The following is a 17,469-nucleotide window of genomic DNA, read 5'->3' on the forward strand; positions in this document are numbered from 1 at the left end:
CAAAGGCCTAGGCTGAGAAGCAGAGGCGCCAAGCAGTCCGTGCTATGGTAGTCTTTATTAATCATATTTTTCCTCTTACTGCCCAGGTGAGGCCAGGAAGAGTCCATACAGAATGGCTATTGCCAAGGTCAGGAAGGTCAGTAGGCCCAGTGGGGCCAGCAGCCCCTCCTGTGATGGGGCTTCTGGGACCTTCTCCGCAGGAGGACTCTTAGGTCGCTTGCCCCTGCTCCTGCCATTGCTGGGACTTACGTTGGCTGTGGCCAGGGGTGTAGTGGTTGTGGCAGCACATGGCCTTAGGTTGGTTGTTCCAGTATTAGGTGTAGTACCATACATGGGCTTGATGGTGCTAAAGGGCCGGGCATGCTTGTCCACCCACTGCAGTAGGGCCTGTGGCTTCCACTGACAGATGCTGAGCAGGGCTAGAACATCACCCTCAGCAGTGTGCGAGTCCGTCGGTGCTTGCCCATACAGGCGGGTGTAGATGCTGCCCAGGCTGTAGCTTTTCCTTGGCCCATGCGCTGAGGGGCTGCTAGCTTGTTCCAAGGCCTTTAGGGCAGCGATGCTATCCACACAGAAGGTACCATCTAGAGGACTGATAGTGCTCAGCGAAGCAAGCTCTGCCTGGAGCAGAGGAAAGTCATAGCGGTCACCATTGTGTGCCACAAGGCAACAGGGCTGTGGCTGGCGCTGCAGGAAGGCTTGAAGCAGGTTGGCCAGGTTGTCATCGAAGCGTTGACGCCCGTGTGCTTCCAGCTCAGCTGTGCTCAGACCTGTGATCTCACTGGCCCCAGGGCTACAGGCTTTCCCTGGAGCAATACACAGAGAGAGCTTGTCCACCACACGGGGTGGTTTGGGCACTGGAGGTGGCTGCCCCCCAGAAATGGAGGTGTTCTCCAGGGCATATCTGTGGACAGCCATCAGGCACAGCTCTGTGACTTTGGGCTGAGAGAAAGGCAGACCAGTGGCTTCCAGGTCTAAGAAGATGAGGGTCTGCATATGACCATGGGGCAGGGCCTGTGAGCCCATGCTGAGCCTGGGGAAGAGATGGGGTAATGAGGAGAAGCAGAAAGGTCTAAAGTGGGCTGGGGTGGGGTGCAGTGTGGCAGAAACAGCTCAGCCCTTCCCTTCAGTCAGGTGCTATCCAGGGCCACTAGAAGCTGGATGGTAGGGTTGTTCTCCTAGTGGGATGGATACACTTACTATCCTTTTAAGGGAGGCCCTTCCCCTAGTGTTGACCACCTTCAGGGTGAGGGAATCCTGTCCTATTCTGCCTTACCCCAGACCCTTAAGGCCCACACTTACCGAGAAGGAGAAGTAGGCAGCAAGGCACTCGGCTGGCTCTGCTGCTGGCTGGCAGCACGGGCTCAGGAAGTAAAACTGCCTGGGTCCACCCATAGGCCTGCCTCCTGAGCAGGGCCCGCCCTGCTAGCCAGCCAGCCAGGCCTGGCCCTGCTAAAGCTCCTCCCTCCACAAGCACCCCTAAGGCCTTCCTATATTCGTAGCTGTGGTCCTGCTGGCTAACAAAATGGACTATTGCTCCCATACTGACAACTCAAACCTGGTTGTCTCTAGGACTCAAACATGCCTGTCTCTGCCTTTCCCCCAGTTCTTGATTCAGGTCTTTCTAAAAAGGACTGCGTCCTCGGCTTTAAAACTTGTTCCCACCATGGCCCCTGCCCAAAGCTATGACTCAGGGTAATTCCCGAAGAGAGGCAGGGTTTTTCCGGGCAGATCAGTTACCATGGGGACCATTTCAACTCCAGCAGGGGAGTCACCTAATCAAGCAAGTTTCTAGTCTGCTCTGTCCCTCCCTCTCAGTCACACAAATTGGATTCAGGAAACAAAGCTTGTGTTCTCAGCAGGAAGTGCAGTTTTAATCAGTGGATATGGCAAAGACATCAGTGGTAGCTGGCGCCACCTTGTGGCTGGATGCTCAGGCCCTCAGCTACAGTCCATCTCAGAGTCTTCCAAGTCAGTCTCCGCAGCACAGAGGTCATCCAGGGCAGCCTCTGAGCCAAAAGGAAGAGGGTTCTGAGGTTAACTTGATAGTGTCTGGGCTTGGAGGCCTACCCATCCTCCCTAGCATCACAGGAATTAACCAGTCCCTTCCATCCACAGGCTTTGCTCCCTCAGCTACTGTGAGCAAAAGTGATACAAAAGCAATTCGGACAGATCTTTGTGGAAAAGCCATGGCTCAGCTAGGCCAATTCAATAGACATGATCAAATGGAAACCCATCATACTCAGAGACCTAGAGCAGGAAGGTAATGCCCACGGTGCCAGGAATGGCTCTGGTGGCAAGTGGAGACTCAGGGAAGTCCAGCAGAGGAGTCTGATTTTCTCATGAGCCAGAGGCACATGAAGGCTTTTGCTAGCTTACCTTCACTGTCAGTCACGTCAGGGAGGGCTCGAATCAGCATGCTGACCCCTGGCATCACCTGGTCATACTGATGCAGGACCTCAACACAATGCACAGTGAAAAGCTTGTCCTTCTGAGATAGGCTATGCAGCAGCAGCACAGTGTCCCGCAGACAGCGTATTGTCTGCTTCTGATGGTGGGTCCTTGGACCCCCTGCCCGCCGCACAGTCAGCCACTGCCTGTGCAACATCACAGTGAGCGCTCTGACTGCCTGGGGTAAGAGAGGGCACAGACTGAGGTCTAGTGACTTACTTACCTCTCCACTTCCAGGGAAGCGGGATTGCCGTTAACTGAGCTACTGTGATGTTGGCCTCTGGACACTCACCTCTACGTTGCACTGACAGTCAGAACCAATGCCAGGGGGGGAAGGGCTCTGCACACTCAGCTTGGCCAAGAGCCATACTACCTGGAACAAGAAGAGATGGTATTCATTCCGTGTAGAACAGACAGTTGTCACGGGGCTGTTGTAGGTATTTCTAAGGTGCTCTAGCTACTTCTACAACTGCTGGCCTGCACAAGTGGGCTACAGATAGTTATAGCCTCAGGCTTTCAGACCTGAATCTCACCAACAGCTTACTGCTTCCAGACCCAAAACCCAGGCAGCTTTATCGGGCCACTGCTGAGCACCACTGTAACCCAGAATGTATCTGTGTAAGGAACCCCCATGAATTGTAGCTCCTATTTTCCCACAAGAGGAAAGGAGACCCTGGGCTCTTGGGAAGAGGCGAAGGGTAAGCAGTGTCTGAAAGTTTTACCTCTTGTTCCAGCTGAAGCCACTGTGTCTCCGAGGCCATCTTGTCAGGCCTTGATGTGATGTACATGTACAGCCTCAGGAGAAGGCAGCCTTCTGAAAAGGATGGCAGGCCTCACTCAGGGTCCCCCTTTTCATTGTAGCCTGAGGGGCTCTGAACCTGCCCCTGCCCCGCTCTACCTGAGTGGGAGCACAGCTGCTGTGCTAGGCTGTCGTGATCCACCAGGACTGCGAGCAGTTCAACAGTCAGCAGCACACACGACAGTGGCAGCTCCGAGCCGAGGCACTGTGGCAACATCGGGAACACACAGGAGAACCTGAAGAATGGACAGTTACGACACTCTCCAAAATAACATGGCTTCAAAATGACTGTAGCCTCCTTGCCTCAAGACTGTCACAAAGAAGTACTAAGCGCTCCTCTACGAATGCTGTGATTTAAAAATGGCAGGCCTTTCGTGGTGTGTGTATGTGTGGTTGATAAGTATAATCTCAGCACTTAGGAGGCAGAGGCAGGACCTACCATACAATGAGTTGGAGATGAACTTGGGGCTATATGCATCCAAGTCTCACTGCTGTATCAAAACCCCTCATTTGCCCTAAAAAAGAAGATAGGCCCTTATGTGGACCTTTATCAAGTAAATGGGACAGGACTCCCTGGATCAAGGCTGCATCACTATACCCTAGCCTCCTTCCATTGTCTATTCTCAAACAGGGACACAAGTTCATACCTTCAGCATGAGTAATGTTCCTGTCTAATAGCAGATGCCTGGCCAGGGTTCTAACAGGACCAAATGTGAGCATGGATACAGCTGCCTTATGAGACCAGTCACAGAGCAAGAGAAAGAAAGCGTTTTTCTCCACTTGCTAAAAAATACTGGCTTCTGTTACTGGTGTGAAAACCTACCTCTATGTGTGTGTAAATAATTATGTGTGTGTGTATATATATATATCTACACATATACATGTATATATGCATGCTCATTCATTCTTATCTCCCCACTGAGGAATGAGACAAAGGGACAGAGATGAGCCCAAGGGCTCAAATCAGTTTGCTCTATCCACATTACCTACATGAGGGAGAGCTGGTGTGGGAGAGGCCATGAGCATGTAGGTATGTACCAGTGTGTGTGTGTGTGTGTGTGTGTGTGTGTGTGTGTGTGTGTGTGTGTGTATGGCATTTCGGCATGGAGCACAGAGGTGGAGACTATACATCAGTGTGTATTGGAAGTAAAGGTTCATTATTTTGGGGTAAACTCATTTTATAGGACTTTAAAAAATGACTATTTTTGTGGTTTTGTTTGTTTGCTTGTATGCCTGTGTGAGGTTGTCAATTCCCTGACTGGAGTTACAGAGTTATGAATTTTCATGTGGGTGCTCAGAATGTAACCTGGGTCCTCTGGAAGAGCTCTTAACTAGTGCTCTTAACCACTGAGTCCTCATTTTATAGCACATTCTACAAATAGATGAGAAGTTGGGCATTTGTTAGTTGCCAAGTACTGTGTGGATCTCTGGTGGGGAGAGAGTTTAACTTGGTTGCTCTCTGGCCTGACTGGTCCTACCTAGCCCACTATGGCCCTTGAACACAGCTATAAAGCCTTCTTTTACAATGGAATGTTATGCCAAGCATGGGGATGCACACCTGTAATCCCAGGACTTGGGAAGCAGAGGCAGGGGGATCTGAGTTCTAGGCCAGACTGGTCTACAGAGTCAGGCAGGGATACATAGTGAGACCCTGTCTCAAAAATGAAAAAGAAAGTAAGTTACACATAGCACCATTATAGAAAGTGCAGAAATCTGCTTTCTGGTAAGGCAGGATTTGTTTCAAGCCTGGGGACAATGATACTGGGCAGAGACTGCAGGTTTTCTGGCCACTTATCATATCCTGTTTTATAGCCCTGATAGCATCCGCCCTGGCTTCCACCAGAAGGTAAAAAGGAAGGTGTGCAGTTCATCTTGAGCACATGAACATGATGAAATCTACAGAAAAGTATTCTGTCGGGGAATGTGTCGAAAGCAGCGGGCAATAGCTTATCACAGTAACTGGCTTGATACTGTTCTGATATGGTCTCGTATTTTAGACAAGATTTCCTGTTTCAATGTAGGGATTTAACAAACACTGACTGAGCCAGGCTCTGTATGAAGGAACAGAGTCAGAAGCGTAACCTAAGCCAGCAACTGAAGCCTTGGCTAGTAGAAGCATCCATTGAATAGCAGAGGTCTGAATACCCTGTGGGTCAACAGAACAGAATTGGGAATGTGTGGTTTCTGGGATTTGTTCATTAAGCACATAAGAAATAGGCAACTAGCCAGTGTAAGCTGGGCCTGTGAATGGCAGTTCTTCCCCACCTGTTGTTTGTTCTACACCGAATTGTGTTCAGTTGCATACTTTAGGACAGGTAAAACCAGCTAGAAAACACCATGTGGAAAACTCGATCCAGAAGAACTTTTAAGAAAAAGGAATGATTAGCTCAGATAAAGACTTTTTTTGAGACAGGGTTGCACTCTGTAGCTCTGGCGGGTCTCAAACTTAGAGATCCCCGTCTCTGCCTCCCAGGTGCTGGATTAGTGGCACAGGCCATGATGTCTGACAGACAAAAAGGTGAGCCGCACCTAATCAGAGGTAATATTCTAACATAGAACCTGGCCTTATAAGCACACTGTGAGAAAAACAAATGGGCAGCTGTGAGGAGGGCAGGCTGTGAGGAGGGCAGCCTGGTGGCATTTATCATTCTCACTAACTATCTTGCTCTTGATGTCCTCAGCTCCCAAGTCAGGAACTTAGAATTTTTTAAAGATTCACTTATTCACACAGTTTACTTTGTGTCTGAATGTTTGTCTACATGCGTGTACATGCAGCACATGCGTGCCTGCTGGATTCCCTGGAACTGGGGTAACATGGTGGTGAGCTACCATGTGGTTACTGGGAATCAAACTTGGGTCTTCTGCAAGAAAAACAAGAGTTCTTGATTGCTGAGCCATCTCTGTAGCACCCCAAGTTAGTAATTTATAACAGTGGCTTTTTGTTTTGTTTTGTTTGTAAGCTAGACTCATTATTCCTATCGCTTCCAACAAGCTGTGATTCATAATAGATGTGAACACAGCTGGGCATGGTTGTGCACGCCTTTAATCCCAGCACTTAGAGGCAGAGCCAAGTGGATCTCTAGGAGTTCTAGGCCAGCCTGGTATACAGAATGAGTTCCATGACAGCAAAGCCTGTTACACAAAGAAATCCTGTACTTGGTGGGGGTGGGGGGAGCAGACACAGGTTGACAGATTTCCCACGAGGTCAGCTCATGGCTACAGACACTCCCAGATAATCTATTTCCTTACAAAACTCTATCTCACTGAAATATGCTGTACCATATGTTCTTTACCTGAGCTGCATCTCGGGTTCAAAAGCCTCCTAATACAGCCTTTGTCCAAGGGTAGGCCACTCTTCTGAAGTGTGTTACATGTGCCTTTGCTTACCTGGCCCCCTTCCCATTACTTCAGAACTCCCTGAGTAGTAGGATTAAACCAAGGTGTAAACAAAGTATAAAAGCCACAGGTTAGACCTCGAGAGGTCAGGCAGACCCATGGAATCATGCCTCCCGTGAGTCTTCTTTATACCTGGGCAACAAATCAGAGGAAGCGTTTTCAGCTAATTTCACCAAAACTTTGAGGCACTGGCTCAGGACACTGGCTTGAAAATGACCTGATGTTGTAGAAGAGAAAGCCATCAGTTGAAGCAGCATCTTCAGTAGTGGATGCTGGTTTTGATCGTGAACATCTTTGCTGGAGGCTGAGATTGTATCTGCACAAGTCTGAATTAAGTTTCCTTCCCTGGCAGCAGCATTGGTCCCCATGTCTGACAGTAACAGGCAGACAACTGCCCCACTGTGGCACACCAGGTGCTGAAGGACGCTAAGTGAAGCCACAGCAAAGCTTTCCAAGGTATAAATGGAGTCCTCCGGGTTAGCCTCTACCCCAGAGCTCACGCAGGTGTGTGTTGGACAGTCCCCAGGAACCCCATTCTTCTTAGCTGGGGCTGAATCTTGCAGAGCCTGGCAGTGTAAGCCAATGAAAAACTGCACAAGAGGGAGGAGATGCACAGCCCCAGGAAGCTGGCAGAGCGGGAAGACTCTTCTGCCTGATGTGTCTCCATCATGTGAGCTCTCACCCCTGGCAACCAGATTTAATCCAGTGAATGCCAAGTTCTGTGCTTCTCTCAGGGCAGCGGGGGAAAATGGCCCATCAGAGGAACCGATGGTCCTGAGGCCTGAAGTCCCAGGCAAAGTACTGGAAACAAAAGAAAATAGATTAGATCAGGGACCCCAGATCACCTGGCTGCCAAGTTCTTTAACCTCCCCAAACATGCCATAAATCTCTCATGTTGGCCAGAATCAGAAAAGTGAGTGCTTTGTGAAAACTCCCAAACAAGCCTTTGTGAACCTCATGCTTACCTGAACCCTGGTGGCTGCAAGAGAATGCCAGTAGGAACCTCAGAGCAACTGCTCAGAAGGTGACAAAGACCTAGAGATGACCCTGGCACCAAAGGTTGCTTCAGGAGCAAGTTTATCAAAACAGAACCTGCAAAAGACAAGGTGACTCTAGAATGTTCTGACATGGGAGAGTTCTTCCTCCCCCACTCATCTTCCTTTGGTTTTCAGAGACAGGGTCTCATTATGCTGCCTTGTTTGGTTTGAATCCATGATCTTCCTGCCTCAGCCTCTAAGATGCTAGAGTTACAAGCCTGAGGGACCTTGAGATTCACCACGTCTAAGCTACTAAACTCTGTTATGATGCTTTTGGGGGCAGAAGGCTCTGTTCTCAGCTTCTAAAACAAAATAAAACATCCTTTTATCTATCAACCAACTGACTGATCTAGCTACCTACCTATCAATCATAAGCCTATCTATCTATTTTCTCTCATAGATCTCCACCACCTCTGCCTCTGGAACATTGGGATTAAAGGCATCATGCAACGCCATACCTAACTAAAAATTAACTTTGTTTACTTATTTATTTTATGGGCACAGGGGATTTGTGACCCAGTGCACATGTGGAGATCAGAAGACAACTTTTGGGGATTGGTTCTCTCCTTAGATCATGTGGGTCCTAGGGATTGAACTCAGGTTGTCAGGCTTGGTGGCTGACAACTTTACCTGCTAAGCCATCTCGCTGAACCACATTGTTTTTCTTTTTAAGTCACAGACTCCTATGTGCCCAAAACACTCTACAGGACACCTGAGACCATGGTCTCAGACATTTCCCCTAGGCAGTTCTGTGCATAACAGAAGAAAATGCTGTAGCAGGCTCCTACAGAAAAGCAGTTCCTCTGGTACCTTGAGCGTTTTTAGTCTGCATCCAGCTGTCAACAAGGATCTTCTGCTGCACATCTTGCTTCATGAGGTTACCTCCCAGGTGAGTTTTATTATCTGAAACTAGAAAAAAAAATGTGAATGTAAAGCTGAACATAAAAGAACAGGTGTTCCAGAAACCCCTACATGTAATATTTAAGACACTGGATAATCTGTTTAAACTTATTCAAAAGCAGAGCCAAAATATCTCTAGATCCCTAAAAAGAAAATTAATCTGTTTGCTTCACCTAAAATGGAGCAATATGATAAAAATAGTCATCACCAACTTTACCCAGTTTTTTCTTTTTCAGTCACAGTTATTTGTTTCACAGAGCAACCTATGACTAAAGGGGACATTAGCTGTTCCACATATAAAGAAGCTGGAACACTGAGGTATGCACTTGCCCAGATCACATATGCCATTAAGTAGTATGGTTGAGACCTACATTCGACTGCTCTGCCTGCCCGTAAGCTACTGTGTCGTGCCCCATTACTTGGGGTCACTAGACCTGTGTTGCAGTTTCTCAAGAGAGCAGTGGCAGTGGTGGGAAGAGAGGCAGTGAGTCTAATTATAAAATAAAGTGGTACAGGAGAGTCTCAGAGGCCCCTTGAAGGACTCTCAGCCTCAATGTATCTCTGTGTCAAACTGTTGATGCCCAGAAAATGAGAAACAGTAAACGTCGTTTAGGTACTAGTTGGGGCAGTCCATCACACAGTAACCAATTACTAATATTTGACTTACCCTCTTGGCCCAGAAATCTGTGTCCTGCTTCAGTCTGACAGGGGTGGAAGAGAGGCGTGTTAGCACTAAAAGACTCCTTTGTAGGAAAAGTTGTTTTTCCAACATGTGGAGAACATGCTTCTGACTTCAGAACCACAGAAGAGCCTTTCCTAGGACTGGAAAGAGTTAACTATGAGAGCAGTTAGGATTCCTCTTAAATACCTAGTTATTAAATTTCTAACATAAACTTTTCACATCTAGACATTTTGACTAGAGGTTATATGGGCATGTCCATCTGTGTTGAGGTAGCATTTATTTTCATAAACTCTTAGGCATTCACAAAAAAGTTTTAAATGTTGAACACCCAATTTTTAGTAATCAGTGCCTGGATCCAAAAACTTCTAAAAGAGAGTCAATCATAAGGCTGGAGATAGGCTGGCACTAAGAGTAAAGACTGCTCTTGCATAAGTTCTAAGTTCAGTTCCCATGACCCTTGTCTGGCATTCATAAGTGCCTGTAACTCCAATTCTAGAGAACCCAATGCCCTCTTCTGGGCTCTGTAGGTACTTGCATGCACAAACATACACAAATGTACATAATTTTAAAAAGAACCTTCACAACAAAGAGGGTCTATTAGAAAGTGTATTAGAAACTGAGTAAGTTCCTCGGCACTCATCACACAACACCCAGGCCTTCTTTGTATTACTGAGGGTAAAGAGGTGAGGATAAACTTCCGCATCTCTCCTGTCTCACCTGAAGCATGCAAGGCAAGGAGAGTTCAATTTCACACTCTGCCCAACATGAGCAAAGGCAGGAGAATGTTCAAATTTCAAGGCTGACAGACACATGAGAGACTGCTATGGGAGGCAGAGGGCAGGACACAGATCATTAACAAGCTGAGCACATCTGGCAGCAAAGGAGGGGCTGTAAGACAAAGGTCCCAGATAGCAAATGAGCGAAAATATTTTAAGTAGCCAGGACTGAAATATATTCATTCTTGGGGAAGGAGGATAATGTTAACCAAACAGATTACATAAAAATGAAGGCTGGTCTCTTTTCAAAATCTTAAGAAAGGCCTACCCTGAAAGTGGGTAGTACCACACCATAGTTTGGGGTCTAGGATGGGCTAAAAAGGAGACATGAGGAAACTAGCTGAGTACCAGCTTTTATTTCTCCCTGTTTCCTGATCCACTCAGCTGTGAGTTCCTGCTGCCATGCCTTCCCCAACATAGTGCATAATGGATTGTATTCCCTACACTGTGAGCCAAAACAAACCTCTTTCCTTGAAAAAAAAATCTTTCCAGCTTTTTTTTTAATCTCAAGGGACTGTGCTACCAATGCCCCAGTCAGAGAAAGCACACCTAGAATACCACAATGGCTCAGACCTGTAGCTTCATCGAAGCTGCCTCTGCATCCTTCAGGAAAGAGGGCCTCAAAACAGTGCCCTTCATTCCCAACAATCCAGAGACTGCCAAACTAAACTTAGTCCAGCATCCTCCTTACCTGACTTGGGAAACAGAGGGAGCAGTTAGTTTATTTGTTCGCTCGTTGCTCTGAAGCTTTGTCCTTAATTCATTCATTTCTGCATCTTTGAACTGGAGTTCAGACTGCAGTGATTGGAGCTGAAAAGTCAAAGATATTTGTGGTAGACTATAATAGACACACAGAGATACGCGTGATGGTGCACACTTCATCTAACACTCAGGAAGCAAAGGCAGGTGTGGGGAATCTCTGTGATTCCACATATTGAGACTGCCAGGGTTACAGAGTCTGCCTCAAAACAACACCAAAAACAACAAACAACAATAAATTCCTTAGCTCCCAAACTTCAAATCAGTAAAGGAAAACAATGTAAAATATATTATAAAATGTCCTCAATCACTAGCCCTTTTTTCCCTTGAAAAGTACTCTAGAAAGATGTAGCAGACTCTTGTGGAAGTGGCTTATGAGGGTTCAACCCAGACCATTACCTGGTACTTCACTGAGTCTAACAGAACAGATACTTAGTATACTTGGCTGGGACCAGGGTCAGAGAAGGTGATGGCTGTACAGTGCCCAGCACAGAGCTGGGGAGACGCCTATCTCAGCAGTAACATGCTTTGATCCTGCCCCACCCCATGCTCTGTTCCCCAAACTGCTGTCAGCTCTCACAGGGTGTGGCTGCTAATGTCACCTGTTAATTACTTAATGGTACAGAATTCGAGATCTTCTTGGAAGTCTAAGCAGATTATCTGGAAGCTGTACCAAAACCTGTGTGTAAGTGTGTGCTGAGTGGCGTGTTTGTGTGTCAGGAAACTAGAAAGAGGTCACAAAAGGGAGAAAAATCTTAAGCGTGTTAGGAAATAGAATAAGGGATACATGTAATAGGAAAGTAGGGAGGAAAGGAACCTGTAGCTCAGATGGAAGGGCATTTGCCTAGGATGCATCCCTAGCACTGAATAAACAGAGCATGGCAGCAATTATGCCTTCAATCCCAGCAGGAGGCAGAAGCAGGAGATTCAGAAGTTTGAGGGCATCCTACAAAGTGATTTTAAGACTAGCCTGGGCTCCATTACCAGATCAGGAAAAAAAAAAAGTGATGCTTGGGCTTCCTGACAACTTTCCTCTGTGGTAGGTATAAGGCTATGTCATACAGGACTTGCTGGAGAGGTGATGGAGGTAGACAGTAAAGCTCCTGCCCACATCACTGCTGCCTCTACTGGAAAGGGAGTGGAGTGCAGGTCCTGACTAAAGAATACACAAGTTCCTTTTTCTTTTAACTGGATACTCTTTGTATTTACATTTCAGATGGTATCCCATCCCCCTTCCCCAATACACAAGTTCTAAAGCAAAGTGGTGAGAGAGACCAGAACCATCATTTTTCTTTGAACACGATCTCCCTTTCCTACCTCTGACTGTGGCTTAAATGATACTTATCATCTCTGGTTTCAGAACTGGTCTGAAAATAGGCTGCTTTAAAAATTTTAAGTTTGAGATGAAAGAACCTTTCGCTTGGCTTTTTGAAAAAATCTCACTGTATAGCCCAGGCTGGCCTTGGACCCATGGTTAACACTGTTGTACCTGCCTCCCAGTTTATGCCAGCTAAGGAAGCCCAAATCTTAACTGTGTTCTGGAGTTTTGAAATGTATGAGTATATCCACTCAGAACCCCTGCTGACAGAGCAAGAAGTCTAATAAGAGAATCAGAAACAGAGATTTCTGGTTTATGTCATCAGAAATCCTACTATGTCCCTGTTGTCCTAGACTTGGATGTGGCAGCTAATATATTTCCTATCCTAGAAATTCTAAGCTAGTGATTTGTTCCTGCCAAGAACAACAACCACAGCAAGACAGAGCTTCATCTTAGTCCTTGTCCAAAACAAATGCAAACCCTGGAAGAAAGTACAAGCCATCCACTAAGGGCAGAGAGTGTTTAAGCAGTGGTTGGGTATTTCCAGGCGACACTGGTTATTGCTTCTATTTTGTTTATTTTTTAGAGACAGCGTCTCACTTGACTGGCCTGAATTCATGGTGTAGTCCAGGTTGACCTAGAGCTCACAATGATCCACCTGCCTGTGTTTCCTGAGATTAAAGGCATGTGCCAGCATGGCCAGTCTTGGTTATTGTTTCCAATGTAATTCAGTCACTAGGCAACACTACTGTCCACGGCATGCAAACAAATGTTCTGGCTCACCTTTTTGGAGAACTCCTTTTCCTTTTCACTGAGAGCTTGAGTCTTTTCTTGCTCAAGAAGGAAATGTGATCGTTTCTGTTCTTCTAGAACGGATTCTGTCTGATGCAGCGAGTCACGCAAAATCTTAATTTCTCCATTCTTAATTAGGATTTCTTCTTCCATTGCTTTCAGCTGTAAACCATGCCCAATCAGCAGATATTTAGCAACAGTTTCAGAATACACTCACCACTTACAGATTCTTTCAGCTTTAACACTACGGATCACACCCTCCACAGACTAAAATGCCACTATAACATGTTCTGGTTTTCTTAGGCACCTACAGATGGCCAGGTGAACGATGTATGAGAGCTCATAAAACTAAGGAAATAGCAACCACTCTGATGACATTTTCTCAGATAACAACACAGGCTGGGGAGGAGGCTGGAGAGTTGGCCTAGCAGCTAAGTGCACTCAATGCTCTTACAGAGAACCCAGGTTCCATTCCCAGTACCCATATCAGGTTGTTCACACCAATTGTGATGATGGTTCCAAAGGACCTAACACTCCTGACCATCATAGGCACCTACCTGCATGCATGCAGTGCCCACAAACTTGCCCATGCTCATATATATATATATATATATATATATATATATATATATACACACACACACACACACACACACACACACACACACACACACACAGAGTAAATAAAATTTCAGGCATTCCTTCCCAACCTTCTTTCATTTCAGGGGGATGAATCTAGATGCTTGTTTTAAAATGTTTTTATATATTTTACACATGCTTTTAATACATAAATGAATGAATCAGCTACAAGTACAGTAAGTTAGGGCTAGAAGTATAGCTTAGCAGCAGAGTGTCTATGTATAGCATATGTGAAGGTAAAGTCCTGGGTTAAAATCTCATCATTAGAACCAAACAGGAAAAAAAAAAGAAAAAGAAAAAGAAAGAAAGAAAGAAACCCAAAAGTTACATACCTTTTCTTTAAGTTCTTTGTATTGTATCTGAAGTACTTCTAATTCAAAATTATCTTTAACTGGAGTATCTTCTCTGGTTTTCCTTATAGGACTATTTGGTACCCCATCTAATCGGCGGACCTTATGAGCACCTGTGTAAAAATCAGTTCCCATTAGGCTGAGTGTGGTGGCATGGAACTAATTCCAGCACCTGGGAGACTGAGGCACCGGGATCTCAAGTTCAAGGCCAGCCTAGTTATAGATCAAGAACCTGTCTGGGAAAAAAAATTCCCATATATACTTGGGGGCTCAATATGTACCCACCTTTGTCATAAAATGCAAAAGGAGTCACTCTTGAAAGCCAAGTTGAGAAAGACCCAGTAAACAGTATTTATCAGTTCCAATCTCAGAACATGATACAAGCTCATAAAGAATTCTTATAGCATAGCATATCTGAATACTCTCTTTACACCCTCTCAGAACACAATATAAATGCACATAGAATCCTTATGGCATAGCATATCTGAATGTTCTCCCTTTACACCCTCACCCACTTTCTAATCTCAGCTCATAGCTGCAAGGAGATTGCACTGGCTGTGACTCCAACGTAACACTATTTACTGCAACTCCCTAGGCATAGGATCTGCTGGTTCTTAAAGACCAATGGTGGACAAAATGGATACGTTCCAGGGGGTAGGTGGGGCTCCAGGGATGGAGTAAGATAGAGTAGAGTATCGGATGATAAGTGATGTAGGGCCAAGGGAGGAAAGGGAGGCTTTGCCTTGTGCCATTTTGTGGATAGTGCCTAACCACTGCTGCATAATACAGCTGGTCAGCAATGAGTGTTTTCCAGTGCCTGGTTTTTCAGGCAATATTGCTGGAGAGATGGTGGACCGACCACGTTTCCAAGGATAATCCTATTTTTCAGATGCTTTAAGTGCTAAGTACATTCGCAAGGTGCCCATCCAACCCTTCTGACACTTAACTTAGTCCCCAAGATTGTAAGCTCTAAGAAAAAAAGCAGCTTTGGCGTTTCCTGCCCATTGCTTGTGGCTGTTGCCATTCCTAACCTTTGGGAAACTAGCACTGGTTGTGTAAGAATCTCTTTCATCTTCTATGCTCTTCTACCCAAGGATTACTTACAATGGGGTGCATAGCATCTAAGTCCTCTCACGTGCGTTGTGACGGTCCTGAGGTGATCGTAGTCACGTTTCAAGGAAAATAAATAATAGTCTAGCCGGCTATATTTTACATCTGGATATGTGAGGCCCTTTGACATTCTGGATGTCTTACCGCCAATTCAAAGGGCTTTCTGAAACAGAACCACGCTTAGATCCGGTGCTATTTTGTTTTTAAAGGGGCGAGAGCAACGTCTGTGCAAGCCACCAGCACCACAGCTACCAAGCTGAAGAGCTCTGAACAACCCGCGGGGAGAAAGGACCCCCCCCCCCCCCGGCACTCACTGGACAGATTCCGAGGCGCGACCGGACACTGGTTCAGGGCCTGTGACGCGAGGATGTCGAGTTCCTCTAGGTCGTCCGCAGTAAATTCCGCGTGCTCGCCGAATGGGTCTTCGGGGTCCAGGACAGTGGTCTCGGAGAAGCTCCGGGCCCGCTTGCTCGACGGGTTCTCGATGGACCGAGACCGACCGGGGAAAGGCTCCAGGCCGCTACTCTGCTTCCTGTGGCTGTTCGGTGCGGGAGTCCCGGCCATGACTACCTTCAGCCCGCAGCATCCGAGGACGCCAAGCACAGCCTGGTCCGCAGAAAGCCTGGCCCAACCGCCCGCGCGCCACCGTTCCCCACAGCTACGAGCGTCTCCCCAGCCTGCGGACCAATCAGCTGCCAGCTACTGGGCACAGATGGGTGACGTATACAGAGCGCGCCGTTACCCGGGACAGGTTCCTGCCTTTCTGGGCTCAGTACCCTTAGGTCCCCGGTAGTGACAGGACCCTGCAGTGCTGTCAGGATTACCCCGGTTCAGAGGTCCAGGAGCGTCTGCCCGATCTCACCTGTGGCTGTCCCCCTGGCACTGTGTAGAATACGGAGCCTTAGAGGAGCAGTTCGCATTGAATCAAGGCAGGCAGTCAGGGGTCATCTCTCCTTGACCTCACTCCTTGCGGCTGACCCACCTTTCACGTATCCTCTTTTAGGGAGGAAGCTGGGAAGATCAGACTTGGAGAGGAGAATGCTGTTCTTCTGGAAGCAGGGATCTTCCAGGATATAAATGTTTCAAGTATGTACATTTGAGAAAAAGTCTTGGAAGGATGGTCTCAAGAACGTTGTACCTCCTGTTCGGAACTGCTCCAACTGTTAACTTCCATTTATTTCTTGAATAGTCTTTATGTCCCCAGAGCTGGTTTCGTAGAGACGAATGAAGCGCAAGAGGTCGAGGAAGGCTTGCTGGGAGTGGTCCTTGACCAACAGATTGAGGGGCAAATAGCAGGAAAAATGGGTTAGGAGGCTGATGCATGATATTTCTGAGAAAAATTCAATTTCAACAAGGATGACAGGTGGAAGTTACTGCGGAAGAGGAGGAAAACTTCACAAAGGAGCAAAGATTGGAGTTGGGCTTGGGTGTATGACAAGCTTTTATGAGCAGAAGTGGTGGGCCATACAGTTACCAGAAATGGGGGATTAGTATTGGTCAAGATTTTTCTATTACATTTGCTCAGTGCCAGACTTAGCTTGTGGGCTTATCAATGTTTGCTTAGCCATCAGGTGAAAAGGAGAGTGCTCAGGCCTTAGTTTTTTGATTCAGTTACTGGTAGTTTCCCTTAGCTGTCCAACATAATGTTGAATGCTTAAGCCTTCCACCGCCCTTTGACAGTGTTTTGACATACAACCAAAGCTGGTCCTTCTTCCCTCCTGAGTGCTGGGATTATAGACATGAACCACCATGCCCAGCTGTTTTTGTATTTTCGAGATGCCCTCCAACTTTCAATCTTCTTGTCTCAGTCTCTAAGTGATAGACTTGTGGGTGTGGGCTACCATGCGTGGCTGTTTGCCCAGGTCTTAATAGCTAAGAGCTCTGGTTCTGGAAAAAAAGGGACATTGTCAGGAGGGATTAGATTCCACCAAATAAAAGAGAAATACATTCTTTTTGGGGGGCAGGAGGCTATCACTGTTGAAAAGTTATTTTCAGCTGGCAAAGCCCCATGGGCATAAAGTTCAAAGAAGCAGTGTTTTGGAGATGACAAGGCAAACTGATTTGTTTATGTGTTGGTGTTTTGCTTGCATGTCTGTTTGTTTGCATGTCTGAGGCCAGAAGAGGACATCAGCTCCTCTGGAACTGGAATTAGAGCGAGCCACCATGTGGGTGCTGGGACTTGAACCCAGAACCCCTAGAAAAGCAATCAGTGCTATTAACTACTGACCCATTTCTCTAGTCCCCAACTTAGTGTTTTAAAATTTTAATTCCCCTGCATCAGCAGCTTGACTGCTGGATTTACAGGTATGCTAGCTGGGCTTGATGGCGCAGGCCGTAATTCTCTTCAGGAACCTTAGGAAGGGGCATCACAGATTCAATACCTGGCTGGCCCTAAACTAGATCAACGTAACCCTGGGCAATTTAGTGAGAGCCTGCCTCATAAAAGATAATATCCTCAGG

General features: G+C 46.7%; 2 protein-coding genes across 5 annotated transcripts; both read right to left on the reverse strand.

The window, feature by feature from the left end:
• Positions 1–46: 46 nt before the first annotated feature.
• TREX1 (three prime repair exonuclease 1) lies at positions 47–1,561 on the reverse strand. 2 transcript variants are annotated; one of them, XM_080933922.1, is made up of 2 exons: positions 1,303–1,561; positions 47–806 (listed from the first exon to the last, which is right to left on the reverse strand). In XM_080933922.1, exons 1-2 carry the CDS (start codon positions 1,541–1,543, stop codon positions 76–78), a joined length of 972 nt encoding a protein of 323 aa, XP_080790048.1. In that variant the 5' UTR covers positions 1,544–1,561; the 3' UTR covers positions 47–75. The 2 variants fall into 2 exon arrangements, with proteins under 2 accessions (XP_080790048.1, XP_080790049.1); XM_080933923.1 differs by having other exon boundaries at positions 47–1,033; positions 1,303–1,431.
• A 330-nt stretch (positions 1,562–1,891) lies between these two features.
• Positions 1,892–15,654, reverse strand: ATRIP (ATR interacting protein). Of its 3 annotated transcripts, XM_080933921.1 has the most exons (14): positions 15,324–15,654; positions 13,882–14,012; positions 12,902–13,072; positions 10,733–10,851; positions 9,251–9,405; positions 8,494–8,592; positions 7,612–7,738; positions 7,329–7,447; positions 6,779–6,863; positions 3,350–3,486; positions 3,174–3,265; positions 2,744–2,824; positions 2,380–2,629; positions 1,892–2,009 (listed from the first exon to the last, which is right to left on the reverse strand). In XM_080933921.1, the coding sequence occupies exons 1-14, from the start codon at positions 15,571–15,573 to the stop codon at positions 1,942–1,944; spliced, it is 1,884 nt and encodes a 627-aa protein (XP_080790047.1). In that variant the 5' UTR covers positions 15,574–15,654; the 3' UTR covers positions 1,892–1,941. The 3 variants fall into 3 exon arrangements, with proteins under 3 accessions (XP_080790047.1, XP_080790046.1, XP_080790045.1); XM_080933920.1 differs by having other exon boundaries at positions 3,174–3,262; positions 6,779–7,447; XM_080933919.1 differs by having other exon boundaries at positions 6,779–7,447.
• Between the last annotated feature and the right edge of the window lie 1,815 nt (positions 15,655–17,469).

This window comes from Micromys minutus (assembly GCF_963924665.1).
Source record: "Micromys minutus genome assembly, chromosome: 21".
Classification (NCBI taxonomy): Eukaryota; Metazoa; Chordata; class Mammalia; order Rodentia; family Muridae; genus Micromys; species Micromys minutus.

What these genes read in the sequence shown, in the direction of transcription:
- TREX1 (XM_080933922.1), bottom strand. Translation starts at nt 1,543, where the DNA reads ATGGGAGCAATAGTCCATTTTGTTAGCCAGCAGGACCACAGCTACGAA. An exon ending in CTGCCTACTTCTCCTTCTCG is followed by an intron (nt 807 to 1,302) that starts GTAAGTGTGGGC and finishes GTATTGCTCCAG; the next exon opens with GGAAAGCCTGTAGCCCTGGG.
- ATRIP (XM_080933919.1), bottom strand. Translation starts at nt 15,573, where the DNA reads ATGGCCGGGACTCCCGCACCGAACAGCCACAGGAAGCAGAGTAGCGGC. An exon ending in TCCTCTGATTTGTTGCCCAG is followed by an intron (nt 3,487 to 6,778) that starts GTATAAAGAAGA and finishes TCCATTCTTCAG; the next exon opens with GTTCTCCTGTGTGTTCCCGA. An exon ending in GGCTTCAGCTGGAACAAGAG is followed by an intron (nt 2,825 to 3,173) that starts GTAAAACTTTCA and finishes TTCTTGTTCCAG; the next exon opens with GTAGTATGGCTCTTGGCCAA.